The sequence below is a fragment of the Sminthopsis crassicaudata genome, chromosome X (genome assembly GCF_048593235.1).
Source record: "Sminthopsis crassicaudata isolate SCR6 chromosome X, ASM4859323v1, whole genome shotgun sequence".
In the NCBI taxonomy this organism is placed as follows: Eukaryota; Metazoa; Chordata; class Mammalia; order Dasyuromorphia; family Dasyuridae; genus Sminthopsis; species Sminthopsis crassicaudata.
In genome coordinates, this window is record NC_133623.1 from 11,417,637 (window position 1) to 11,445,331 (window position 27,695).

A 27,695-nucleotide genomic window follows, 5' to 3' on the forward strand; every position below is an offset into this window, starting at 1 on the left:
CACACACATAAAATTCCAGGGCTGCATCAATTTTGAATCTAAATCCATTGCAACGCTGATGAGGGACCCTCCCTGTGGGCCCTCTGACTCTCTGTCGCTCTTAAGGCCCTCTTCCCCGCCATGTTCTTTACCTGGACCAGAGATGTGCAGCCAGTTCCCAGGAGATGGAAGCAGCCGGAGGTTCCCAGGTGCCTGATGCTTTCAGTAGGACCAGCTGCCCTAGCTCTAAGCCAAAGGCTCTCGTCACAATTAGAGGGTTCCCATGTTAAGCAGCCTTGGAGCCTGGGTTTGAGAGGCATTCATCATGCCTCGTTAAATTGGAAATTAGTACTTAAAAGGTCAGAAATAAATATTCTGTTTATGTTCTAGTGACAGCAAATAGAAATGGCCCCACAGGGTGTGCCCGCGTCTCGGGCCGAGCTCACTGCAGCGGACCGAGACACCGGCTTGGCTCGGTTGGCTGGTTGGCTGAGGGGATGGCTCCCCCCCTCCTGGTCCCTCCCTCCTCCCCTGCTCAAAGAACGAGGCAAGGTTTCATCGATCGGGGGTAGAGAGATGACTGATGGTATTCTATCTCATTAGGAACCATGGCTAGGAGAAGCAGAGGCGCTTGCTAGTCCCAACTGTGATGTATTATTCAGGGTTTGGGTCTTTGTTATTGTTTGCCTGTTTGTTTGTTTTCTGCACCGTGTATTACGGGGTTGAGCAACAAGCTGGCACAGGGAAATGCCTTCAGAAGGTGCCATGGGGCTGTTCCGCCTTCAACCTTTTAATAAGCTTGTGGTAGTAACTGGATCTCAAGTGCTGTTTAATACTAAGAAGAGAATCAGGGTGGGGATCGGGTTTTGGAAGGGCGGTGTTTTGGAAGGCAAGCTCAGGGGCCCCCCTCCAGCCTCCCTCCAAATATTTTGAAAGTCTTTTCAGCTGACACGCCTCGCTTAATAGAAACTCTGCTCTGCAGGCTGCCCGGGCTCCACAGCTGCCAAGCCGTCGAGAATTGAGGTGTCGATCAAGTAGGATCCATTGGAACATGGTGGAGGACCTGTGCTCTTGGCTCAGGCCCGGAGGCTTGGCATGGGGCGGGGGGCGAGGCTCTGCATTCTAGTGACTCATCTGGCCAAGCTTCTTGGGCTGAGGACTTTCAGACAGTTGCTGGAGGGGGGGAGGGGAGGGGGTGCTTTCTGGCTCAGTTTCCTCCAGCCAGAATCCCGTTGAAGCACACTGACCAAGTCTGATCTTCTGAGGTTAGAACTCTCTCCTAAGAAATCCACCAAAACTCACCTCGGCCTTTATTTAATACCCGCTGTGTTCGTGGCTCTGTGTGCACTGCCTTCTGGGAATATGAAAGCAAAACCAAAATTGTCCTTTCCCTTAAGGGGCTTACTTTTGGGAGGGAATAACATATATCTGGATGAGTAGGTACAATATGAATGCAAAATGATAATAGTAGAAATGTGTATAGAAGACTTGCACATGTGTAACATATATTGGATTATTTGCCATCTAGGGGAAGGGGGTAAAAATTTGGAACACAAGCTTTTGCAGGGGTCAGTGTTGAAAAATTTTCCATGCATATGTTTTGAAAATAAAAAGCTGTCATAAAAAAACAAGAAAAAAAGATTTGAAAACCCAGGATAAATGCAAAGTGATTTCAGAGAGGTGCACCATTCTCACTTAGGGGATCAGGAAGAGCTTTGTGTGGGAGGTCAGCCAGGGAAGGGAGCCAGGGTCTCCAGGAGGGGAAGGTGAGGATAGAAGGCATCCTGGTGGGCCACAGTCCATCAGAAGGCACAGACCCAGGAGACGGCATGCCAAGCTCAAGGAGCAATAGCTTAGAATCACTCTTTGAGGACAGATGCCACTTTGTCTTTCTGTCTCTCGCTGGGACCAAGCACACAGTGGGTATATAATAAATAGTGAATGACGAGGCTGCCATGTTACTTCTAAAATCATAGGGTTGGAACCAGAAGTCTTCCTCATGTTACAGATGATGAAATGATGTTGTTAAATGACTTGCCCCAAATTTACTGGCAGTAAGCATCAGAGGTCACATTTGAATCTGGGTCCTGTGATGACAAGACCTACTGCTCTTTCCACAATGCCCCACTACCTCCCTTTTTGTATTGGCTTTCTCAAATGGTCACCATTGCCCCTGAAAGGCCATGCAAATGGTCACCAAACTCAAAAGGAAGTGAATATATGGACTGAAAGTAAACCAGTCTCACTCTGTCTGTGGGATATGTGACCATAGGGACCCCCCACCCCAAGAACTAGGTGGAGGACATTGTCTCCAGAGGCTGGCCACTTCCCTTAGCCCTGTGTTTACTCATGTGTGTTCTGTGATGAGCCAAGAAACCACCCAGAGAAGAGCACTGCCGTCCCACTTCCCAAGCAGCCCGCCCTGTCCCATCTCAGCTTTCCACCCCCTCTGAGGAAGGATGGTGTGAGACGCCGAGAGCGGCACTCCATCTCCTCTTCTCAGCTTTGGGTTTTTATTGCTGCCTTTCTCTCTGAGTCACTGTTTTTCACTCAGGCTACAGCACTTAACTGTCGGTTTCCCTGACTGTCCTGTGGGCACAATCATCATTACTCCCTCGTAAAGAGCTTTGATATTTGGGGATGAAAGGCACCATGTGACTGCAAAGTGGTCTGAACATGTCGCCTGTTTCAAATCTGGGGATGGCAGTTCAGCCCTGGGAGGACAGTGCCTCCTGGGAGAGCGGGCCAAGTTTGCCTGGAATTAGATTGGGCCTCATAGGCTGTCTTCTGCCAATCTCCCTGACTTTCTGGTCATCCCTCAGAATGGGCCTGCTAGGCTGCTGAGGTCTTTAGAGCCCAACAACTTGTGCTCTTTTGTCCCCTTGTATAAATTGCTCCGGGGCTGCTTTTGGAAGCAGAGGCCCTGGGGTCAGTTCCCAGCTCTGTTACTCACTAGCTGCGGGGTCTGGGGCAGCTAATTCCCCGCTCTGAGCCCAAGTTCTGTCCTTTAGAGGAGGAGTTTGGCTTTGGCCCGACCAGAGCTCTGACAGTTGGTATGGCCTCCAATAGCCAAGACTTCCCTTCGTACCTTGATGAGACACTGGGAGGAAGGCCTTCTCTCCCTGACTGGAGTAATGCCTAGAGCTTGGAGAGGGGCCAAGCACCTCGCTGGCACGCCAGGGAGCTTCTGTTAAAATGGCCCAGTGGGCTGGTCACTGAGCCAGGACTCAGGGGTCTCCAGGTGGTACCCATTCTTCCCAGTGGGCTTTGCAAGCCTTTGGCCATGTGGGGCTCCTTCAGAAATGCCTTTTTATAGCAACCTGGGCTGGTACAGAGCTTCCCTTTAAAGCCAAATTGGCTAAACCCGAGATGAGTTCAGAGAAAGACACTGTCCTCAGGCCAGATTACCTCACTCCTGGGTGGTCTGAGCAGCTAAATGGCCTCAGAGAGATTCCCCGGGGACAATGAAAGGCTGCCTTTAGTCTGGCCTGCCCGGGTATTCGCCACGTGGCCCTTCCCGGCCTTGAAAAGCTGCTGCACTTGAATCCTGTACAACACTTAGCAGAGCAGCACCCCCTCCACCCTCCTCCCATCCTGCCACAGTGCCAACCGCTGACTGAAGAGCTTCTGCCCACCACAGACTAAGAGAGCTAAAAGGAGCCTCAATGGCCATCAGACAACACGGAGCCCAGATGTGGACCCCCATCGCATACCTGGCAAGTGACCGTCTAGCCTCTATCTCAACACCCCCCCCCCCCCCACAAAAAAAAAAAAAAAAAGGAAAGCCTGCATTTTTTGAGGCTGTCCACGTCATCTGGGGAGAGCTCTCATTGTCAGGAAGCCTTTCCTGACTACTAGCCTAAATTTTCCCGCTTGCCACTTTCCCCACTTCATTTTTCCTGAGGTCAAACAGAACCAATCTAATTTTTCTTCTACTGGACTACCCTGAAAATCCATGAACTAGCACCCCACTGCCACCTTCACTCCCCTTTCTCCAGACCAAACCTCCTGGCTACCTTTTTCTGATTCTCACATGCACAGCCTCAAGGCCCTTCCTTATTTGATTGCCCTTATCTAGAATTCTCTCCAACTTTTTGGTGTGTCACTCCAGTTGTCATGTGATCAGGCCAGAGTATAGTGGGGCTTCTTGCCTCCCAGTTCTGGGAAGTTTGCCTTCTTTCATGCAGCCTTAAAGTCACATTCAGTTTGTTTTTGTTTTTTTTTTTTTTTGTTTTGTTTTTTTTTGTTTTGTTTTGTTTTGTTTTGTTTTGTTTTGTTTTGTTTTGTTTTGTTTTGCTGCCACATCTCACTGCTGACTTGGATCAAATTTGCTGCCCACCCAGACCCTGAGATCTTTTCCAGAAGAAATCCTGTGTAGGCATGTCTCCCCTATCTTGTATTTGAGAAGCTGATTTGGGGGAGCTTTTTAATCCTGTTTGTTAAGTTCCCAGGGAACTAACAGGATTGGTGAAATGAAATAGGCCAAGAACATTTATCCAGTGGGCCTAAAGCCATTGGCTTCCTATTTTCCTTGGGAGGTAGGAGAGAGGATAAGGCCTGATGGGATGGAGAAGAGACATGGAGCCATTTTTTTCAGAAGAGTGCCCACCTCCCTTTCCCGGAGAAGTAGGCCTTATTTGAGGATGTTGAACTCTTGTCTGCTTTGGCCTCTTCGAGGCTGAGTGTCTGTGTGCGTGCACGTGTGTGTGCGTGCGCGCGTGTGTGTGTGCGCGCGCGCGCGCATCCAAAGAGTACCTTTCCAAGTCCAAACTAACAGTTAGCCGGCAGCTCATCTGAAAGGGATCTAGGTCTCTAGTGGACTGGGAAACCGAGTCAATGGTGTGATCTCCCCGCCAACAAAGGCCTGAGCTGTCCAAAGCTGCTCATGAATAAGAGATTTGCTTCCAGAAGCAACTCGTTTGTGAGCTGACATGCTGGCTAACAGCCACATGGGATTCCCCTTCTCAGCTTGGAAAGGCACACCCTTAGAAGCCTCTAGAAGCCTTGGAGAAAAGCAGCCGGCACTGTGGGAGTCAGTGATTCGGGCCTTCTCTCTGATGTTGGAAACCTCTAATCCCTCCCCTCATTAGGAAAGGTACATGGTTGGACATGTCCATGGCCCGTCCCGGCGATGGGGTGGGGTTCTTGGGTTTAGTTGAGCAGGGAGCTCTCCTGCGAGCCAGGGAGAGATCAACAGAAAGGCTATCTTCCACACAGCTTTCCTGTGTTCATATTTCCAGATGTTGGGGCAGGGCAGGGAAACATCAGGTTATGAGACGTTTTAGTTGGGCATATTGAAAACTGCTCCCAGCTGGGTAGGTCCCTAGATGATGCTTACAGTCTCAATTACAAAAATCACTGGATATAGTGATTTAAAAAAAATACATTTTGCAAGAGCCAGCTTTGCAAGAGTAGGCTATATAGATTATCTGGAGCCCCCTCTACTAAGAGTATGGGGAGGTGGGTGCCTTTGTCCTGCATCCAGCCAGTTGCTCCCGTACTTGTACTGGCAAGGGGATATAAGGCAAGGGAGACGGCTGGAATATAGGAAACATGGAGGAGGCACTCCCTTCCTCCTCCCCACCATTCACAGCAGCTTGGGCTACAGGGTGGGTGGAAGAGCTTTTCCTATGCTGTTTCTTCCCTCCGAGCTCAAAATGGCGGGCCAGGCAGCAGACTGGGGCTCCTGATCCTCTTGGAACCAAGAAGTGGTGAGCCTTAAGGGGGCAAAGCTGTTAGGACAGAGCAAACCATACAAGACTAACAAGAGACTCCACATACCAGAAGCCAGGTGGGATCTCTTCAGGGTCACAAAGTTCAGGCTGTTTGGTCTGTTGGATAGAAGAGATGGGCGCGGGTTGGTCACCGCCTGGAGCATGAAGTCCCACGTTTGCCACTGGCTCTTAAGGATGCCCATAAGTATCCTTGTCCTTTCCAAAAGGGCTGGCTTTGCTGGTCTACTATGCTAGAACATCAGCCTTGTGGGTTCTTCATCTGAAAAATATCTCCACTTGTTATTTCATAGGTGGAGTAGGAATCCCAGTGTAGAAATTCATTTCAGCAATACAGATCACTTGCTAGTCTCTAACTCAAGATGTTACAGAATGGTCTGCTGTAGCTTAACGGGGATACATGTAAAGCTTTTTTTTTTTTTGGGGGGGGGAGGCAAACCCATACTCTCTTTGCTACAGTAGGGAGCCATTGAAGAGGGACTTGCCTGTGCTGCAACTTAGAACCCTAGAGAGTTGCCTGCAAAGTCTTCTGGATTTGCAAAAGCAACTTCCTAGCTAGGAGATGGGGGACAAACTGAAGAAAAGGACTGTGAGGGCCTGGGGTGATGTCATATCCTGAAAAGCTGATGGAATCTTAAGTTGCTTTAAAAGATTCATCCCAAGTTCCCACCTTTTCACATAATCCTTAACATACCTGCCAAATCATTCTCTCCAGAGCACGGACCTGACCACGTCCCTCTGTTTTCAAGAATCGTCATTGGCTCCCTATTGCCTCTGGGATAAAGTAGAAATTTCTTCATCTTGACATTTCAAGCCTTTCATGATATGATCCTGGTTAATCTTAGAATCTCTGGTTTCATTTTTTCTTCCAAAAAAAGAGATGTAACTCAAAATGAAAGAAAAGGGGGTAGCAATGAAATAGGTAATCTTCAAAGGGTAACTGAATTTGGAATCAGATGAACTGATTCTGCTTCTGCCACTTCCCACCCATCTGATTTTACTCTCCTTGGGCCTTCTACTGCCTTCCTAAGTCACTGGGTTTTAACTAGAGCAAGGAGCTTGGGCCAGCTAGCTCACCAATAAGAAAATGACACTTATTTACCTTGTGGGGGACGGCACTAGCCACATTTGCAGATCAGCCTCCCAAGTCACGCTTGTCTCTGTTGTGTTCTTGTGTTAACCTGGCCATCTCATTAGAGATGGGCACAGTTGCTATTGAAATTAATGTGACATTTAGAGAAAATTTCCTTTCTCAAATGTTTCATGCTATTTGCCATTTAGAGTACTTAGTGAAGGGATTGAGGTAATGTCAAGTAAATTTTGATTAAATCATCTAAACCAGGAGACTGTACTTTTATGCAAAAACAGAAGAAAAAAGTCCTTCATTTGTCTTGCTTTTTTACTTTGATTCAGTAGCCCCCGGGGAGCATGGCAGAGCCCCCTGGCCTTAGAACTGGAAGGGACGGCAGAGAGCACCTGGTTTAATGCACATCTGGGCAGGAACTCCCCTGTATAACCTCCAGCCTTTGTTTGGTGACTTCCAGTGACAGGGAAGCCGCTTCCTCCTCCCGCAGCCCACTCGATTCTCATTGTTTCCGAGCTTTCCTGCTTTGGGGTTTGGGGTGCTTTGGTTTTTTCCTGATATTAAGTCTAAGTCAGCCTTTTTGCATCCATCTCTACTCATTTGGTGCTCTGGGCCAAGCCAAACAACAAATCCATCTTTCCTGTGTCAGTTCTTCAGATACTTGACAACAGCTATTTCCCCTTCTTTGGGCTAAATGGCCTTAGTGCTTTGACCAAGCCTCAAGGAGCAGGATATCTAGACCTTTTCTTATCCTGGTTGCCTTGCTTGGATTCAAAAAGATTTGGATAACTTGAATTGACTCTAATTTGGTTTCTTCTGTAATCCTATGAATTATTTTGCATTTAAAACCGTGATTCTGACTAAGCGGTCCATGGGCTTCATCAGAACGTGGCCCAAGGGGTTCGTGGTCAAAATTAGGTAAAGGTGCCTGGATGAGAGCTTTTCAGCTTGTAACTGCCTTTTGTGAACTGCGGTCTGTGGAACTGACCTGATGTTTTCAGTCAGAATTCATTGGGACTGTTATTCCTCTAGCCAGGGCAAGTCCCTGGGTCTGGTCAACTTCTGAAGGCTGTGCTTTTAAAATGCATCTCTGTAGCATTGCTCACTGTGGGTGAAGATGAGCTGACCTGTGCTAAGTGTGAGATAGGCTCTTCTGGCTCTAATAGGAGAAATGAGCTGCTCATTGGGAGGCTCCAGATGTATTTGAGTAAAGGTCCTATTCACCCAGCTGAGACAGAACCATTCTAGCCAGTCCAGTGGTCACACAGTAGGGGTCCAGGACAAACTCACTGAGTGACCTCTGCTACATCCTCCCAGACTGCCCTTTTCTCAGATGGCCTTTGACAGCTGTGGTGGTGGGCATGGCAGCGGGCTGGTGTGCCTGATTTCTGAGTCAGTCTTAGAGGCTTTAACTCTTCTGGTTTTTTGGATGATTTTTCTTGCCCTGGTGGCATCAATGAAAGCATGATTTCAAGTAATTCGAGTGGAATGGCCATGGGAGTAGATGTGTCTGTTGAGAGGGGGATGAGTTCCATCTTTCCTGGGCTGACTCAGGAAAAGATTTTCCAATAGGCTGACCTATTCAGAATAGGGACCATACACTTGTTTCCTCTCCTGCTAGTGGCAGGAGGATAATGTTTGGGTCTACCCAACAGGTAAAACATTCTTCAGAATGCCCTACTTCCATTGACCTCAAGACTTATTTAGTATTTCCAAGGGCCTCTAGTTTGGGCGTCCCTTAGGGTCAGTTCTCCATTAGAGTATGTGTATTTTATGTAGGGTGGAGAATGGGAGGAGGAGTGAGGATGGTGGAAAATGTCACTTGGAATTGGAGCCTGGGGCCCGGGTGCAATTATTGGCCTGGATCCCACCCGTTTTTAAGGGTGGCTTTTCAGAATTGTGACCAGTAATTCTTCTGCCTGGGATGGTTGCCATCAAATACACAGCAGGTAGAGAAATCTTGGGACATGAAATCTGTTGGTCTGAGATGGAGATTTGTCCCTAGTGCCAAGGGCCACAGATGCCAAGACACCGTGAGATTGCCGCTAGGGAAAGAGAGAGTGGGGTCGAGGTGGGGAAGATCACAAGAGCTGAATCTACTGGGGGGGGAGGAGATGCCTGCTCTGTGGTAGCATCTCATTTTCATTATTTTTGCTAACTGGATTCTAGATCTAAGTAGATGCTAGACTTTAGATTCCTTTTTATGACCTGCTGAAGGAGCCTAGGTGCTGTTGAGTATCCTAAGGACAGAGGCCCATCATGAATAGCTGTGATGTTCTTTCCACTCTCTCTCTCTCTCTCTCTCTCTCTCTCTCTCTCTCTCTCTCTCTCTCTCTCCACACACACACACACACACACATGCACCCCTATGGACATATACCTCTTGTGAAAACTGTTGCTTAGGAAATCTCTGAATTGCATTAGAAGGTGGTATTTTAATGATAGGCCCTAGACAGGCTTGGCTTGTTGATTTCCTGTTTCACAGGAAAGACTCCAGGACCTCCTGGGGATGGCTCTCCACCCATTATTCCCCGCCTCGTTTTAGGCTTTTTTATTTGTGATAAAATTAAGTTCTTGCTGCATGTCTATGGGTATGAGCACCATGCAAGATGGTGAAACCATGGGCCACAGCAAGGGATTACTTTCTCCACATTTCCGGATCTTTGGAGTAAATATTTTAACATGTTAATTATCTGCTCATGATGAAAAAGTACCTTTGCACTTCTAGTCAAGCGGCATGCAAAACTGGGCTACTAGGGAACAGGAAGGAATTCGTTTTAGTAAAGGCAGTGGGTCATGTTGCATCTTCTTCAGAAAGTGGTTTGTGTGATCCCTGGATGGATCTGTGGGTCACCACTGTCAGACTCTCGGGGTGCAGTGATGGTAGTTGGAGCTGCGGGCCTGTTTGGCATCTCACAGAGACCCTTTGGCTCTGAGAAATTGGGAGCAGTTCTCAGGCCTTGATGGCATTGCTTAGTCTCAGAGTAATCAGAACAGTTGTTTTATTGTGGGTACCACTGGTTAGATAAGTGTACCTGGAGCGAGTACAGAGAAGGGTAGTCAGGGTGGGTCCATGCCATGGAAGGAATGGCTGAAGTACAGCTTGGTGGGGAGGGGGGAGGGGAAGAACAGATTGTCATGCACAAGAGGGAAGATTTGTTCTTTTGGTCCTAGATCACAGAGGTTGGAACAACGAGAGGAAATTGTAGCCATCAATGTAGATTAGGGTATTAGGAAAACGGCAATATCAACCACGACCCAGTCACTTTCTTAGCACTTAGTTCTATCTCTATGGGGAAAAGGCTGTCTGAACAGGTTGGGGTTCTCCTCACAAGAGATCTTCAAGCCAGTACTGGCTGAGGGAATGGCTTTTGCGGTTATGGGTTGGATTCAGTGACCACAGAGCACATTCCACTTCACAAATCCTCTGTTTTGGGACTCGCTGTGGTATAGGTTTTAATTCGTGGCAGGAAAATAGAACTCTTCTCCATCTAATGGTCTTTGTTATTTTTTCTTCTCTTCTCTTTTTCAGACTGAGAACTATTCCTTCGACGCCAACTATGTGAACAACCGGGCTCACATAATTAAGAGGTATGTCTGAGCACCCATTTGCTTGCCTCCTCCACCTGCCTGACCTTGACCTCCTTAAGCTAAACCCACATTCCCCTTTCTCCCCTCCCTTTTTGTTTTTGTCTGTGCCAGTCAATTTTCTGCAAAAAAATGCAAACAGATCATTTTGAAGTAAGATTTACATCTTCGAGTTTCTTACTACCGGTTTTAAGGAAGGAGAAACCTGCTTTGGTGATGTTAGGGTCCCATGTGGAAACTGCCACCAAGGTTCAAGAGATCAATGTTAACTCAATGACTCTGGCATGTATTTTTTTTTAAACCAACTCTTTCCATAACAAAATCAAAATGGAAATAAACCAGTATCTGCCTGGGCAGTTCAGGAAAGGAAAGGAAACCACCTTACACAGTTCCATAAGATCGCAGTGAAATGCCCTGGGCTAGAATCTGCACTCACTGCTGGCACCAGAATGTAAACAGTAGGCCTTTGGGTTCCTTATCCGTTAAGTTCTTGTACTTCTTCCTTCTATGGGTAATTATATGGATAAAGGTAATTGCTGTGGAAACATTAAACTAAGACCCTAATGTGTGCTCCTGGGACTCCTAGAATAGTTACTGGTTGGGAGGCTGAGCCATTGGAATCATTACAGCAACACTTCTAGAGCACAAAGTACTCCAATGTTTATTTAAAAATTATTCTAAAAGTGGGTAAAATTTGCCAATTTCTTTATAGTTTGAGTCTCAAACCAGCCTATAAAACAGATACGACAGGGGTGAGATTTCTTTGGAGTGGATCTGTGAGGATATTGGTGTGGAAATAATTCCCAGTGTGGATGTGTATATATGTATATATATATATGTGTATATATATATATATATATATATCGCCAAACTTGAACTTGAGTCTTCCTCACTCTAAGGTGAGCCTTCCAACTTTCATATCATGTTGTAGCTGCCTAGAGATAATAAGATCCACATTTGGTAGACCAGGTTCAGGGAAGGGGAATAATTTCCCCCTACTCACACCACTGGTAATTGTGTGAAGCAGAATTCAAACTTAGTGCCTGAGACAGCTGTCTCCCCTCTAGTCCAAACTGCCCCGATGTTCTGTATGAGATTGCTGAGTTCTCCATATGAGAAACCCAGGGCCAAGAGTGCTTAGTGAGGGGGTTGGACTTAATGGCCACTATAGGTACGACCCTCCCGAGACAGCACTAGGAATTCTTGCTGGTGATCTGCAGCTTCATGTCACCAATCTATGACCTGGCGTTGAATTTTGCACAAGTGCACATATTTTTGAGTGTGTGTGTGTGTGTGTGTGTGTGTGTGTGTGTGTGTGTGTGTGTACATTCTTTTATGATTTGAGAATCCGATTTCAGCTGCAGTTGTGGGGGACTCAGAAGTCTATTCTTTTATTCGTACCAATCTCATAAATTTATGTTTCCCAAAGAATGGGACTTGAGGGAGCTACTGGCTTGTTGTGTAAGCTGCTTTAATTCACATTTAATTTAATTCACAACACTGAGCTATCCAGTGAAAAGAGTGTGGGTTTATCTGTGTTAGAAGAGGATTGCTCACCCAAAGAGGGCCAGTCACCCGATTGCTTAAGGAAATCTCTTAGCTTAGAATCCCTCATTTCTTTCTTCCACATGAGTTTTTGAAATGCCTGCTATGTGTCAGGTGCTGGGGTTACAGAGACGAAAGCAAATGGTCTCTTCTCCCAAGGAGCTTCCGTTCTCCTGTACGTTGCTAATTAAAGACGGGCGCCTATATTCTGCAGGAAATACATGGTAGTATCAGGGAGAGGAGAGAACAACGGCAGTCGCAGCACAAAATGGGATTTTCTCAGGCTCCGGATCCAACCCCAAAGACGTGATGTCCACAATTTCCTAGTCCTTTGACTTAGGGGAAAAAAACCATCATTCACGATGACAAGTTGATCTATGTTTGTCGATTCCAAAGCTCAGCCAATGTTGATCTGAACCTCCCCCTACCCCAACTCCACCCTCAGGCCTTGATGTGGCCCATTCCTCAAAAAGTGCCTCTTCCCAGGAAAGCTGCCATCATGGGGAATTGGGTTTGTAGCCTGGCTCCGCAAGGGGCAAACGTGGGCTCGTCATGGACGCCATTTCCATTAGCTTCCAGGAAGGAGGCCGGTCATTTGGTGGTGGCGGTGGCGGTGGCTTGGGATGGCCTTTTTGGAAAGCTGCCTCTTTTCTGCCAAGAACACTTAATAGCCTTGTCCTCAGCCTTCCCAGTGGGTCGGGTCCTGGGATCTTGAAGACAGGGTTTGATGACAGACTTCTGAAAAACATTGTCTTGATTTGCTCAGCCGGCAGGGGTCCAAGACCCCAATTTACTTATTCCTCGCAAGTCCCTTCGTCCCAGCTTTCTCCCCCTTCCTGAACGCCCCATTCTGTGCTTCCTAATATTATTCATAATGATAAGCGGCATTTCAAAATCTGTCGAGTCCTTGCACACCTGAGCTTGTTTGTACCCCACAACGTCCCCATGATGTCATTGCTAAGGAAATATCATCGTCGTTGTTGCTGCTATTATCTCCAATGTGAGGTTCAGAGCCGCAAGATAATTTGCCCAGCTAGGTTCCACCTACTGCAGCCCCCAATGTATGTTGGAGAGAGGAAATAGCACAGCATCCCACCACTTAGATTGGAGGCTCTGCCAGGGCTCCACATCCACTAGCAACAATCCATTAGCTTTGTTCCTGGGTCATAGGTTCATTGGGGAAGAGGGCAGGGACCAGGGAATCCAGAGCCTTCGTTTTTGAGATGAGGAAGCTAAGGCTCAGAGTGGTTAAGGAACTGCCCCAAGTGCACACAGGAAAAAGTAACTGAGCTGCCAGTGGAAGATCCCTCCCCAATTCCCACCCCAGTGCTCATTTCCTGTATTTGCTTGGCCTGTCTCTTTTTGGTTTGTTTTTTACTCCAAATGGGACCGAGATGTAAAAATTCTGCCAGTGGACAATCGCTCCCCATCCTGCTTGAAATCAAAGTTAGAGGCGTTTTCCTAGTGGCCCCCTTAATTGAAAAGGAAACATTTGAGAGATTGAAGAAGTATGTTTCTTTAGCTTCCCATTTGTGGGACAGCAAAGCTGAAAATGGTAGGCGGTCCATTTAGTTTCTGTGGAGATACCAGAGGGCTTTGTAACATAATGAATCTGGTTCACGTCCTTCTTTGGGGCTTTGAAGCCCTGGGTCTTCTGGATACCGATGATTGGGGACAAAGCATTTTGGCAGCAAAGTTTCAGGGAAACCTGTGTGTGATGGCTCACAGGGGCCTTAACGTTGACTTTCAAACATGAAATGGCTGGAAGATGTAGAAGAGTAGGGCCTAACACGAAATAAAAAAACAAAGCTAAGCTTGATCAAACAATGCTTTGGCGGGATTCAAAAGCAACTGCCCTGCGTGTGGCTTCCTACAGACCCATTTCCATGCACTGGAAACGATCCCTTCCCAGGCAGGCCCGAAACCCATCATTGGATCTTTAGCTGAACGTTTCAATCTCCATTTATTTTGCATTAAAATGAAAATCTGACCAACTTGGATCTCCCTGCCCTTCTCCCTTCCCCCTCCTGTGGGTCTGACCTGGCCACCATTTCCTGAGCCACCAGCAGCGGCTCATTTTCTTAGTCAGTGACTTTAATCCCATGACCTATGGTAGCTGTCTTTTCCTAAAAAAAACCCGACTTTCCTCAGGGAACCAGCCAGGACTTGAGAGTAGGAGCTGTTCACCTGAGGTCTGAGTCCAGCCCGCTGGAGTGCCCCATCTTGGGCTTTGGAACAAATCACTTAACTTTGCTGAGCCTCAGTTCCTCCATTTGGAACACGGAGCTCCTAATGCTGTCACTGCCTGCCTCCAAAGGCTGTGCCAGGTATCAAATGAAATAATGGCAGTGTAACCTTATTAAAGCTCCACATGACATCCCCAGGGCCACCGAGAGCCCTCCAGGAAAAGCCACTCGGAGGGTCCACGTGTGAGATTGATTTCCTTCCTGCTCCTCTGAGTGATTAAGCCCATTAACAGCACTTTATACCTGTTGTGAAAGTCCTCCATTCTCTCCTGCCGTGCCCTGATTGGGGAGGAGTAAGCAGGCAGGGCATGGAGCTGCAGCTGCAAGAAAATTAACCAGGTGGAAATGAACAAGGCAGTAAATTAGGGGGGCAGGAAAATGGGGACATCGACCTCCTGAGTCCAGAACTGGGGGCTCATGCCCCAAGCCGATCCCTCTGAAGCTTTTGGATTCCCAAGCATCTTCTGCCCACAGATTTCAGTTGAGTCCCACAATATTTCCCCTTCCAGGTCGGAAATGACAGTTGATACCTTCAGTTTCCAGATGACAAAACCAAAGCTTGGCAAGATGAAATGCTCTGTCCAAGATCCACTGATTAGCAAATGTCCTGATTCCAAGATCACCCTTAACCCAAGGCCCAGACCTCTCACATTTGGCACATATTTTCAGTGGGTGAACGAGAGGCTGAAGGAAACTCTCTTTTATTCAGATCTTTTATTCAGGCTTCCCACCCAGTTATACAGATTCTAGAATGTTAACATTCGGAGAGAATTTGGAAATCGTAACGATCTTTCTAGAGAGTGAGTCAGCAGCCCCTACAGACTCTCTGCCCCGTCTCACAGGACTCTGAGAGACAGCCCCTTAGGAAGCCTCCCCATGGGGCCAGTCCACGGGCCTGGACTTCCCTTTGCGTCTTCAGGTAGTGCCTAGATACCAATGAAGCACCCATGCTGGCCACCATCAAGACACCTGTGGATCTTGATCTCATGTCTCTCTTTAATTCTCATTTTTTGCTGCAACATGTTCATACCAACCATTCCATTCTCCTCTTCACTAATTTTGAGCTAATCTTTAACTTTTATTCTTCAGAGACTGTGGGATTCTACGACTCGCTGCTGATGTAGCATCGCTAGGAGAATATTATTGCCAGAGGGATGGGTTTGAGAAAAGCTTGGATGTCCCTTAAAAGCACTGCCCAATTTTCTAAAAATCATCTAGCCTGCTCTCTTTCTCATGTTCAGACTTGGGCCCAACTCATTGTTCATTTGCAGTTCTGCCCAAGATCTATGTACCAGTGGATCTGCTCTATGTATGGCCTGTCCATCCAAATACATATCATGATGTGGACAATAGGCGCTCTTCATCCACTTGGATTCTCTTGTATAGGTGGTTAGGCTAAACTCTTTTGAGTGATCATTGATTTCATTGAGGAGACTGTCATGGTCCACTGGGGCTTGATGCAGTCAGCTGTTTGTAACGTACAAAGAACATCTAGAACATCTCATTGTCATTTCTGAGAAATATTCATTAAGCCTTCTTGAGTGTGTGTATACACACACACATACACACACACAAATACATACATACACATATACATATGTATATACAGAAATACATACATAAACACACACAAATACATACACACATACGTACATATGTGTACGCACAAATACATACATATATACACACAAATACATACATACATATATATATATACATATATATATTATATATATACACACACACACAGAAGAGAGAGAGAGACTTGATCACTTAAAAAGACTTGGCCACTTCCCTTTGGGACCCTTATATGTCGGACAGGATTCCCTCTAGCTTAAGGCTGAATCAGTGCTAACATCTGACTAATGGGTTTTCAAGGCTTTCTTCCCCCAGGAGACATACAGGCAATAAAGAAAATGAAATCAGCAATTTTTATGCTGGACATAAATTGTTATTTGCTCAGGGTATTTGCCAGGCTGCTCTATAATTTGCAGCATCTTTCCTTCTAGGTCTTAAAAAACCTTGCACAGCTCCATTCATTAAGCCCCAACGATCCTCACAAGATGAGGGCAAACGGCTCTTATTTTGGCAGATAGGCAAGCGAAACTCTCAGCATGCTAACTGCCGTGAGCTGAACTGGGTGTCGATCGCCATTCCCCGTTTTTTCAGAGGAGAACATACAGAGACATCCATCTCAAGGACTCCCAGGCCTAAATTTCTTCCCTTCCCTTAATCAGTTTCTCCTTGTAATTCTGAAATCCCTGGCTAGCACCCCTACAGCAAGAGACAGTGTGGTACAGTAGTAGGGAGATTGCCGAGTTCCAACCTAGCCTCTGTGAGACAAGGCACTCTCCTTCTCTGGTCTCAGTTTCCTCAGCTGTCAAATGAGGAGGCTAGACTAGATGGTCTCTGAAGTCCTTTTTAGCTCCTCTCTGGATCATGTGTGATATGTCCACACTAATGGTTGCCATAGCCATCTTAATGTTTTTATTGCTCTATTTTGTTGCAATGGATATCCCTCCCTATCACCCTTTACTAGGTGACCTTTGAGCCCAAGAATTGTTAAAGATGAGAGAGCTGTTCAGTAGAACTAACAAATGCCTCAATATGGTCTCCTTGAGGATGGGAGCAGTTTCTTTTCAGTTTTAGCATCCCTGGCACCTGTAGCACATAGTAGGCACTTCTGGTTGTTGTTTGGTCATGTCTGACATTTTGTGACCCTCCAGACCATAGCATGTCAATATTATCCATAGGGTTTTCTTGGCAAAGGTACTGACATAGTATTTCCTTCTCCGTTTCCTTTTTACAGATGAGGAAACTGAGGTAGAGGGGGTGAAGTGACTTGCCTTGGGTCATACAGCCAGTAAATATCTGAAGCCCAATTTGAATTCAGAGCTTCCTGACTCCAGGCCCAACTTTCCAACCACTGAGCCCTGAAATGGCACTTATTAAATGCTTCTTGACTGATATGTTATATAAAATACTCCACTAGACTACGAAAGAACCTCTGCAAAGAAGGGAGAGAGTTGTGTTTTCTCTTCTCTTCTCCACAACCCACTTTGATTTAATTAGCCGACTTTCCGTTTCCTCTTGTCCTTTCCATTTCCAGCACTCTAGTCACTGTGCATATGGTATTCCTGGTTCCACTTCCTTCATTCTGTATGTATTCTTGCAAGTCTCTGAGCAATTCTCCAGGCTCACTGTTTCTTGTGACACGGGAATTGTGACTTTCACGTTCCACAACCCATAGAGCCATTCTTCACTCCATAAGCATCCATTTTGTTTCCATTTTGCACCATTCTGAAATTGAACGGGTCTCCTTTCCATCTTTGCTAGAGGGTCAGTGTTGCTCCATTGTGTCAAAATACGTTTTCTATCCTTAACTGAATGTCACCATCCTGAGCTTCTTAGGAGCCGGCCAGTTGGGGTTTGGGGATGAGAAGATCAAGTGGAATTACAATATCCTCTCTATAGGGAGTCCCTTTTCCCTAGTCTCAGGGAGCTCACTGGAATTCTTCCATGTGCCTCGAATGCATGGGGTTTGTGTTCTTCTCAAGTGGGCCTTTACTTTTTCCAGACTGACTAGAAAGGGATTCCGCTCCTCACTAGTTCTTCAGATGCATAATTGATGGCCTAACTGGCAGCTATAACAATATAGTGGGGGGGGGGTGCTCTTTGGCTGTAGCCTATGTTTTCTATAAGGCACTGCAGCAGCAGTGCTGGTGGCAAGGGCCACTTCTTGGGTTTGGTGCCCTTTCTGTCTGGTTTCATCCAAGCCAAGAGACATTTTCTTCAAATTCTCTTAAATTGAAAGTCAGTTTAATTCAACAAGCAGCCATTATGCAGCGTGGAGAGTTATTATAGTCTAGATGCCCTGGGTCCAAATCCCTCTTCAGATGCATGCTGGTCATAGAACCCTGTACAGGTCACCTACCCTTATGGGCTCCCAAGCCACTGTCTAAACTTAATGGTTATAGAAATGTTGCTCCCCTGCTTCAGTGGACCAAACGTCTGTGTGGGGGAGTTCCCCATTGCAATGAAGTCCCGGGTCTTGACCCAAATGGATGTGCCAGGCATCATGGGAAGTCCTGGAGCTCCAGACAGAGTTCTATTGGGACGCTCTTTGTCTCTGGCATCTCCCCTGCCTTTTTCTCTCCTTTTTTCCTTTGCTTTTTTTCTTTCAATGCGCTGTGCAGTTCAAAAGCTGACCCCAAGTCACTATGCCTCCTTTCCCTTGGTTTCCCATTTCTCTCCCCTTTCCTTTTTTTTTCTGGAAGACCAGCAGCAATCCTTTGTTTGTGTGAGAATGAAACAAATCCCGCTGTAATTCTTTCTCTTTGTGGTGATTGTTTCAAATTCGTAGGGAATTCTGGTTGCCTATAGGAGTGTGTTTGAAGATGAATGAATGAAAGGGCTGTGGTGGGGGTAGCCCAGGCAGTTCAGAGTTGGAGCTATTAAAGAGATTCCCCGGCACACATCCAGGCCATCCAAGGGCCAGCCCAACTTCAGGGCTGCAACATCATCCCCAACTACAGGGGACCCGCGTGGTCGGCCCCATCGTGAGAGTAAATTACTGTTCTCTGTCCAACCCAGCAGCTCCACCTTCAAGGACTTGGAGGGGAACAGCCTGAAGGACAGCGGGCATGAGGAGAGCGACCAGACGGACAGCGAGCATGACATCCAGCGGGGCCTGTACTGCGACACGGCCGTCAATGATGTCCTGCACTCCAGCGTCGCCTCCATGGGCGCTCAACTGCCTGACCACGGTGAGTGCTGACACTGTCTCTGTGCTCTGTTGAGTGGCCTGGTCAGCGTGGGGCTGAAGGGGATGGGATAGGGATCAGCAAAGCCCCCCAGGGGTCACAGGCCAGCATTAAAAAGCTTTGTGGGGCCCTAATGAGGACCCAGAATCCTTATATGATAGGCATGAGGAAGGCAGCTGGTTCTACTCTTTAAAAAGCTAGGTGCATCCACCACAAGCCTCCCATTTTCTAACCACATGAGGCGCCATGTGGTGACCAGAGCACCTCTTGCCACAAGGTGAAGGACCTTTGCCTTTGGATTCTGGAGGATTAGTTGAGCTGAGTAGAGTATGGAGCCAGTAAACCTGAAGATGGGGGCTCTCTCCCTACATATGGAGCTAATGAGGTTTCACGTGGGGAGAAATGTGAGTTCAAGCCTCTCACAGATGTATAGACAATTGGGGAGGATGGGGGATAGACACAGAATGAAAGTGGGAATAGTCCCGTGAAAACAGCCCCCCTCCAGCCCCCCCACAGGGAAAAGGCCTTCATGCCCTTGTCCACATGGAGGACAATGGAGGACTATAATCTTAATATGGGAAGGTGACTGTTTTTGGAGACCGGGCCACAATCCTTCTGCAAGGATTGTTCATGAAGTCTACAGGGCAGAAATCGAGGGAAGCAAGCCAGGCCATACCTCTGAGCTCAGATGAACTTGTGCAAATGCCACTTTTCAAATATCTTATCGATGCAAATATACTTGGAAATCGCCTTTCCTTCTTGATTCAGAACTTGAGCTTCAGCAGAACCTCGGGAAACCTGGAGATCTCTTAAGATAAGCCAGGCTGCTGAAGGACTGGAGGAGGATGGGACAGAATGTGGTTATTGTGGGCTGGGCTTCAGCCCTTTTTGTTTCCCTAGAAATACCATTTAAAGCTTTTGTTTTGATTTCATGAATGAAAGCAAAGGGAGAAAATAAAGGATATTCATCTCTATAGCAAAGATTTTCCTTCTAAAGTGGGGTAGGGCAGGGTAGAGGAGGAATTAGTTGTAATAGTTTCTCTTATATGAACTTTTAACAACCTTCCCCAAATGGAAATTTTTAAAAAGAGCTTTTCATCCCTTTTGGAAAAAAAATATGGAAATCAGTGCCATAGAGAAGGTACCTCCCCATTGGGTTCTGCCATCTTTCCTGATTGGCGAATCAAATTGACTTGAAAAGGTCCTTTCCATTGATCTTGACCATGGCTAAAGAGGCTAAAATGCAAGGTTTTGATAACTAGAGTTGAAGTAAGGCCAATTTCATTGTCAGATGATGCATTTCTATCATTTACTACTTGTGTCCTAGAAAATTATTTTCACAAAGGGTTTGGTTTTGTTGGTAAAATGGGTTCTTCAGTGGCACGAGACCAGGAATGGACCCGTTCTTTATTGGTGCCTACATATTGCCCCACTGGGACAACAGAACCGTAATTTTCACCAGGGCATTGACATTCAGAAAACATTTGTGCTTAGCAAGAATAACTACTTAAACTAGGAAACAGTCTTCTCCATTCCCCCCTTCCCCCCAACGCCTTCTTGGGTGAGCTCTTCTTTGGCTCTCTCAGTCCCCTTCTGCAGGAAACTCTCCATGGGCATAAGTTTAATGCCTTCGAATCGTGATTTCCAATGGGATTCTGAACTCATCCTTCAGACTCCCTTGTCCACTTACTACAAGTGAGGCAATTAAAAAGTGCCCCCCCCCCCCAAGAGCATCAGCACCAAACCTCAGGGCACGGCACTCCCGTGGCCTGTTGCCATCTCATGTGACCCAGGCTCACTCCAAGAACCTAGGTTGGGAGACCAGTTTATATATAGCACCCTGTAGAGTGCTTATCTTGTCAATGGGAGCCACCAGAAGGTCTGATTCACTTACATTTAAGAAATAAAATAGAAGTGCTTACTATATTCAAAGTCCTGTATTAGGTGCTGGAGATACGAGACAGAAAAGAAATAGTCCCTGCCTTTATGGCACTTACCAGAATTCCCACATCCAGAGTCCACAACTAGTATGCAAGCTAAAGAAATAGAGTACCCCACCTCAGCCCTTTGGACCCCCTGAAATAGCCTATAGATGTTTGATACATCAGGGGGTAGGGGTGGAGACAGGAGATCTTGGGCTAATGGTGGGCTTTTCAGGCTTACCATAGTCCCCTCTGCCAATTGCCAGCAGTCAGTCCCTCTGGAGCTTTTCCTGGCCCAGGTTTGGCCACATGGGCACAGTTCAGTGGATGGCACACCTCCATGGGGAGGCAGATGGAATGCTTCAGTCTCAGGCCTTCTTTAATTGAAGGTCAGCCTCTGAGCTCTGCACATACTTGGAGAGTGAACTGAGAAGGCATCCCTGGGGAGTACTTATTTTGTACATCCCCTTATTTTTTCCTTGAGCAGGAATGAGATGTGAAAATGAGCCAGAATTCTGAAGAACTGAGCCCCCGAGCTGGAGGCCAGTGTGTGTGACTTTGTTCCCACCTTCCTAGGAAGCCCCCTACATTCTGTGCTTCCCGTCAGGACAAAGGCTTCCTCAGGCTTGCTCTTTTTGATCTCACATCCTCAGGTTGGATACGATCCCCCGGGATTAACGGTTGACAGATTCCGTCCATGTGCAGGGCCAAAGCACTTTAGGTTGCAGATACCGTGGGAAGAAATTCCATCCCAGCTTCTCATTTGCAGCCAGCTCTCTGAAAAATCTGGTAATTGGAAAGCACTTTGTGAGAGTTCAAAGTAAGTGGGTGCTCAGAATTGATCAGTTCAGCCCCAGAAGAAAAAAACCATATATGAGCCAAAGTTGGCCTTCCAAGGGCAGATGGCACCGAGGCATCATGGAGCCACTCTGTCTCCCTGTTGGTAAATCAACAAAACATCTTGATGGGCTTAGCCTCAGTGACCAGGAGGGAGAAGCTCGGAAGTGAGCAACTTCCTGGCTTGCTAATAATAATCTTGGCCTGACTCCCAGAAGGCTTCAGGACAGGCCTCTGGGTCAATGAACTGGCTGAGTCCAGTTCCACTTGTTCTCAGATAAAGGATCCAAATTGCTCTTGTAGGTGCAGTGAAGAACGGGTCTCTGTTTGTGTCCAGCATTGTGACCATTTAGTGAGCTCTTTATGTCATATCTTACTAGAAAAGGTGACAGACCATACTTTGTCCCGTTTCTACCACTGGAATATCGTCTTTTGGGGATGTCCTTTCCTTAAGATCCTTAGAATCTCTTGTGAACAATTCAGCGATCCTCTGTGAGCTTACCACTTTGCCCCAAAGGAACTGAATTCTGGTCTTGGGGACAGTCCCCAGTTCGGCCCCAGTTTGAGTGCCCTCTGAATATCACCCCTTTCTGGAAAGGCTAGATACTCTGTGGGCAGAGAGCCTTCTTGACAAAGAGAGGTCCCAGTGAGGAAGGTTTGTTCCTTTATTGACTGTCTCCTCGCGCCTCAATCTGCTCAGGCCAAGTTTATCCCCTTGACTGAGTTTGGCTGTAATCAGTGGATAACAGGGCCTTTGTCTGGGATCAGCTAAAAGATTCTGGGATGTCTGGTCTGGGAAAGAGAAGACAGACTTTTAGACTTGGGATTTGAAGATGTGTTGCCTGAAAGAGTCTGGCTTGTGCTTGGCCCCAAAGGCCAGAAATCAGGAATAGGACTCAGCAGAAGTCAGGAGAAGCCCGGTTAGGCTGTGGATTGGAAAATCCTTTTTAGCAGTGAGTTCTAGCCACAAGTGACCCGGCCTGCCTGGGGTCACAGTGTTGTCCCCCCTCTGGAGGTCAAGTAGAGGCTGACCTACCACTTGGCAGAGAAGTTGGAGTTCTGGGATTGACCTCAATGACCGTTGATATCTCTTCTTGCTGATATTCTGTGAGGGTGACCTGTCTGTTTGACACTGCTTGGGATTTCCCATCAGTTTATTTAAATGGAGTCTCTATTACCACGCAGGGAACATGGGCCAAGTTTGCAATTTCCAATCTCCTCATGCCCGGTGATTTTGTCTGTTTTAAAATGGGAATCCCACCCAGTCTCTCTTACCTTATGATTTTAATTATTGATTATAAATTCATCAACTGAAAAGAGGATTTTAATTGCTCTAATATGGAGTTCATTACAACACTGGATTATTTTCCCTCCCCTGTTAATTGACACCAAATGGATGACACAGACAGATATGCCTAGGAACGATTATCTACCGTTACCAAGCAGACCTACCCAGAGTGCTCAAGTGCCACTGTGGGCCGTAGGCCGGAGCCGTGTTCTCTGGGCCTTTTTAGGCACCTCCTTTATTTACTGTTTTTATCAGCCAGACTTGATTCAGCAGATAGGTTTGTTGAGTTAAACATGGGTGCAGGGGATCAGATCTTCACCGACTGCAGCAATTGGGACAAGCAGTCTTGGAGTAGGCACCTTGCTGCCACATCCCAGACTCCCCTACATATGTCTGCATTAAGACATTTATACTTGATATTCACCTTCCCTCCAACTTGCCCCCACCCCCCACGTTTGCAATTGCCTTTCCTCCCACCTCTTAACAAAACACTGAGCAGGCACCTGAATACTCCTCCTGAATAAACTAGCTCTCTTATCTCCCGAGTGCCTCAACTCCTTTCAATTAGTCTCTTGGTGAAACTGCTCCACCTAGACCAGGTTCCCACCCTGTCAAATGGGCATGGGGTCCCAGCCAGATGTTAGGCCCAGTGATTGAAAATTCCACTTTATAAGATGAGCATTCCGCTGTCAAAAAGTTTTATCTTGACTTCCACAATGAGGTTGATTAGGTCCCCTAGGACCTGAACTAGCATCTTTGTGGCTGTATGTACTCTTCTGCAATTCACAAAGTTATCCCTTCCCACCCCCAGTTCTGCTTCTACAGTACTCTGGGAAGGGGGGGATTTTGGTAGCACCTTAATTCCCTGACAAATGTAGCAGTTGACAAAGTTTAATTATTTTACCATAGGAATGGATGTATCTGATGGCCGTACAACCATAGGAATGATTTTCTCGCCTCCACTTGAGCATCCTTTCACTTCGCCTCAGGCATGCGACACTCATTATCTAAGGCCCACTAATCTATGACTCCATAGACCCCAAATGATGCAGACAATTATTATCAATAAGCCACCGGGTCACTGAATGTGCTAGATGTTGCTATTATTAGTACTGAAAGGGAAATTGTTTTCCCCATTGCTCTTAGCTTGGTTTGAATCTCAATTCCAAGGTTCACTGGCTTTTTGGGCTTGAACAAGCTGTGTAATGTCTCTGGGTCTCAGTTTCCTCCTCTGTAGAATCAAGGCGCTCGATTAGCTGACATCTAAAGGTCCTTCCAACTCTAAATCTGGGATTCTATCGGGCTATGAATTGTTTTTTTTTTTTTTTTTTTATGGATTGCTTTAAAAAAAAATACACAAAAGCAATTTACACTAAGAGTAGAGTTGGAGGTTGTTAAAAAAAATAAAACAAAACAAAAAAACCTAACAATTCTGTGTTCAAAACGGGACGAGAATTCTAGCAGGAGGGTCTTCCTCTATCAGGCCACCTGTGGGGTATTCTGGTCGGAGTCACAATGCCAGGGACTCAAATCCTGCTTCTGAAATTTCCTCATTGTATGAACCTAGAGAAGTTACTTTCCTTCTCTCAGTCTCAGTCTCTTGTGTAAAAGAGGACAATACTATCTCTGGTCCCGATCTCACTAGGTTGTCATGACCCAGGTAGTATGGACCCGTCTGCTTGGGATCAATGAGGAGAGTAAGATTGTTAGAGTGGGAAAGCAAGATGCCTTTAAAGAGACACTTGGATGTGATGGGAGCCCTTTACAGAGGGATAGACGGTGGCAGCCAGGTTCCCACATGGCACACTGAAGTAAGAGTTCTGTCCTTGTTAACCTACGAGGCCCCTTGGTAGATGGGGGAAGTCAGCAGGGGCACAGGAAATGAAGAGGGCTTCTTTTGGCCAGCGACCATTACTCCAGGACTAGCTATCTTCCCATTCACCCAGAAATCCATGGAAAGGTGATATTCTCCTCCTCCTTGGTTCTTGTGCATTGTAGCGAATATTCTTTTCTCCTTGGCAATGGGTGTGTCTCGGAGCCATGTTTAGCACCTTTGCCATGAGGGCAAAGAATGGGATGTGACCAAGAATTAAAAACTGGGAGCAATTCCATTTTGCTTTAGTCATGCCGTAGCTGTGCCATCATCATTCAGAATGCCATCTGGGGCCATTGTGCTTGGCAGAGGCCTGCACTGAGATGGTGGGTTCCATCCCCACTCGTCATCTCAATCTAAATTTCTCATTCCCTCTAAGTCTCTATCCTGGACCCCAGAAAGAGGGGCTTGGATTTCCCTGTCTCTCCTCTTCAAACTTTCTGCCTGTTTGTGCCCTTTCTGATTCGCTCGTGAGGCTGCCCGCTTCTTCCGGGAACTTGGCTTCAGGTACCACTGAGGATACAGAATCCCAGTTCCTGACTTGGAAGGCATCTCAGAGCCCAACAGAGCCCAACTCCCTGATAGATGAGGAAAGTGAGTCCCACAGAAGGGAAGTGCCGGTTGCCTTCCCAAATCCAGACCTTTTGCGTCTGCCCTTCACACAGCCTGTCCTTTCTGGGAAGGCAGCTGTCTTTTAATTTCTCTCTGGCTGTCATCGGCTACCAACCAGGTTGGCGAGAACCTCGGACCACTAGACTGAAGGGGGCGTATTTTTAACCACTTAGTGGCTTCAGTTTAGCCTCTTCCTCTTGGGTCTCTTTAGGAGTGGAACCTTCAGATTCCCCAGGTGACCTGGGAATAATTTATCCCTCTGCAACTAACCAGACATCTGAATTCATCCCAATTGAAGTTCAAGTTAGATTTGATGACCTTTGGGGTCCATTTTAGGGAACCTAAGTTTGCTCTGAAAGCTAACCCTTATCAGTGCTCTGGAACCAAGAGATTGGTCCACAATGTATCACATCACCTTCCCAGATTTCCTTGTGGGTAGATGTTCCCCTTGTATACATGTTTTACCCCAGCCCTCATGGAAAGGGGCTTCAGGTTTCCCAGGAAACATCTGGCTTCATTCTAGTGGAATAGGTCAGAGGGATGGACCCAGCGGGTGGGCCCAACTGTGACTTCTGTCTGGGGCAGAGGTGATCGTCCAGGTGCATTGACTGAACTGACCCCCTCCCCCATTCATTCCGTGTTTGAGCTTGCTGAGGTGGCCCCCTGAGAGGCATCTATTTTGCACGGGGTCCCTGGGAGACAGAAGCAGTGTTTCTACTCCATTACCCTTCACTACAGTTTAGACAATAAACACGCAAGCTGTTAGATCGCACACAATCCATGCTGCCGATTCGTTTGGAGTTCAAGCCTTTGTACTTGCCTGGCGTCCTGCCCCCCACCGCCCCCAAGTAGGAACGGGACTCTTTCCGGGTGCTTGGCTCTCAGTGCGCTAGTTGAAGTTATAACCCTAAAAATGGGCTCACCTCACCCACACAGCCAGTTTAGCTCTAGGCACTTCCTAGTTAATAGCCTGGGTCCTGCCAAGCACATTTATAATCTGCTTTGGTTCAAAGGGTGCCCAAATATTCTGGGGCTGCTCACTTTAGAGAGATCAGGAAATAGGGGCTGCTAGCTTCCCTTGGAGCCACTTGGCTTCCTGAGATAGTTGATTGCTGGCATAATAACTCATGACCGTAGGGTTCCGGGCAAGGGTTCAAAGAGATCCATGGCATTTCTCCCCTGGCCCAGCCAGCCATCCCATCTGTCCCCCTTCTCTCTGCTCCTGTATCCCCTGTGAAAATTGGGTCTCATCACTTTTAATCTGGTCCATTGCCACTGCTTCCTGCTCTCGGTCTCTCCCCGACCAGATCCATCCCTCCCACAGCTGTGAAAAAGAATTTTTCCAAAGTGCACATCTGGGTGAGGTACTTTCCTAGTCAAGAAACTTCCACAGCTCCCTATTGCCTCCAAGATAAAAGACAAACTCCACAGCTCACCTCTTAATGCTATTCACAGTCTGGCTCTAGCTTTTGTACGTTACTCCCATCCTGCGAGTTACTCTCGCCAAACTGATTTCCTTACTCTTACTTAGCACTCTTAGAACTTAGCACTCTTGTTTCCTGCCTTTGCACAGGCTGTCCTGCATGCCTGGAATCCTCTCCCTTCTTATATCCTAGCTTTCTCAAAGGCTTGGCTTGGGTGCCCTTTCCCTTTTCTCCTCTCCTCAGTTGGCAGTGCCATCTCCTTCCTCACATAATCACGTCTCTGCTTTTCTGTGGCCACATTATCTTCTTCCAGGAGGCAGGAAGGCCCATCGAGGCACATCGCTCCATTGCCCAAGCGCTGGCGATCACCAAAGGCTTGGCGGATCGATGGGATCCTCTACCCTTGGGGAACCCGTCCCCCCTCCCCAGGGATCCAGCCTCAGCTGGGGAAGAATGGATCCTCCCCCATCCTTTCTTCTGACCTGCCACCAGCCTTGGTGAACAGCAGCCTCCTCTCTTCTCTTTCCCAAGTGGTGAAGAGGGAAACGAAGGCCGGGGCTGTCTCCATGCTCTTTAGGCTGGTCAGTCTGTTCCAGAACCTCCCCACCTGCTGTTTTTAATCATTAATGAGGCTGTCAGTTGCTTGAATCTGAGAGGTGAGCCAAAAGAATGGTTTGGATTTTAATTTAATTTAAAAACCAGCTTCTTGGAAAAGGCCCATGCCTGCAGCTTGTGAAAAGGGCGGGTTGTGACTGTTGATAAACTAAATCGAGGGAGGTCCAGAAGCTGCCCCGGCACTGAG

At 47.1% G+C, this 27,695-nt stretch overlaps 1 protein-coding gene across 5 annotated transcripts in view; it reads left to right on the forward strand.

Moving 5' to 3' along the window:
* The window catches only part of PCDH19 (protocadherin 19), a 111,061-nt gene that overhangs the window by 57,301 nt on the left and 26,065 nt on the right, over positions 1 to 27,695 (forward strand). For 3 of the 5 annotated variants that reach the window (XM_074276953.1, XM_074276954.1, XM_074276956.1), the window contains 2 exons: positions 10,328 to 10,386; positions 18,768 to 18,940. In XM_074276953.1, coding sequence (XP_074133054.1) covers positions 10,328 to 10,386; positions 18,768 to 18,940 — 232 coding nt within the window. The remainder of the gene's footprint in view (positions 1 to 10,327; positions 10,387 to 18,767; positions 18,941 to 27,695) is intronic. The other 2 variants (XM_074276955.1, XM_074276958.1) reach the window with 1 other exon arrangement.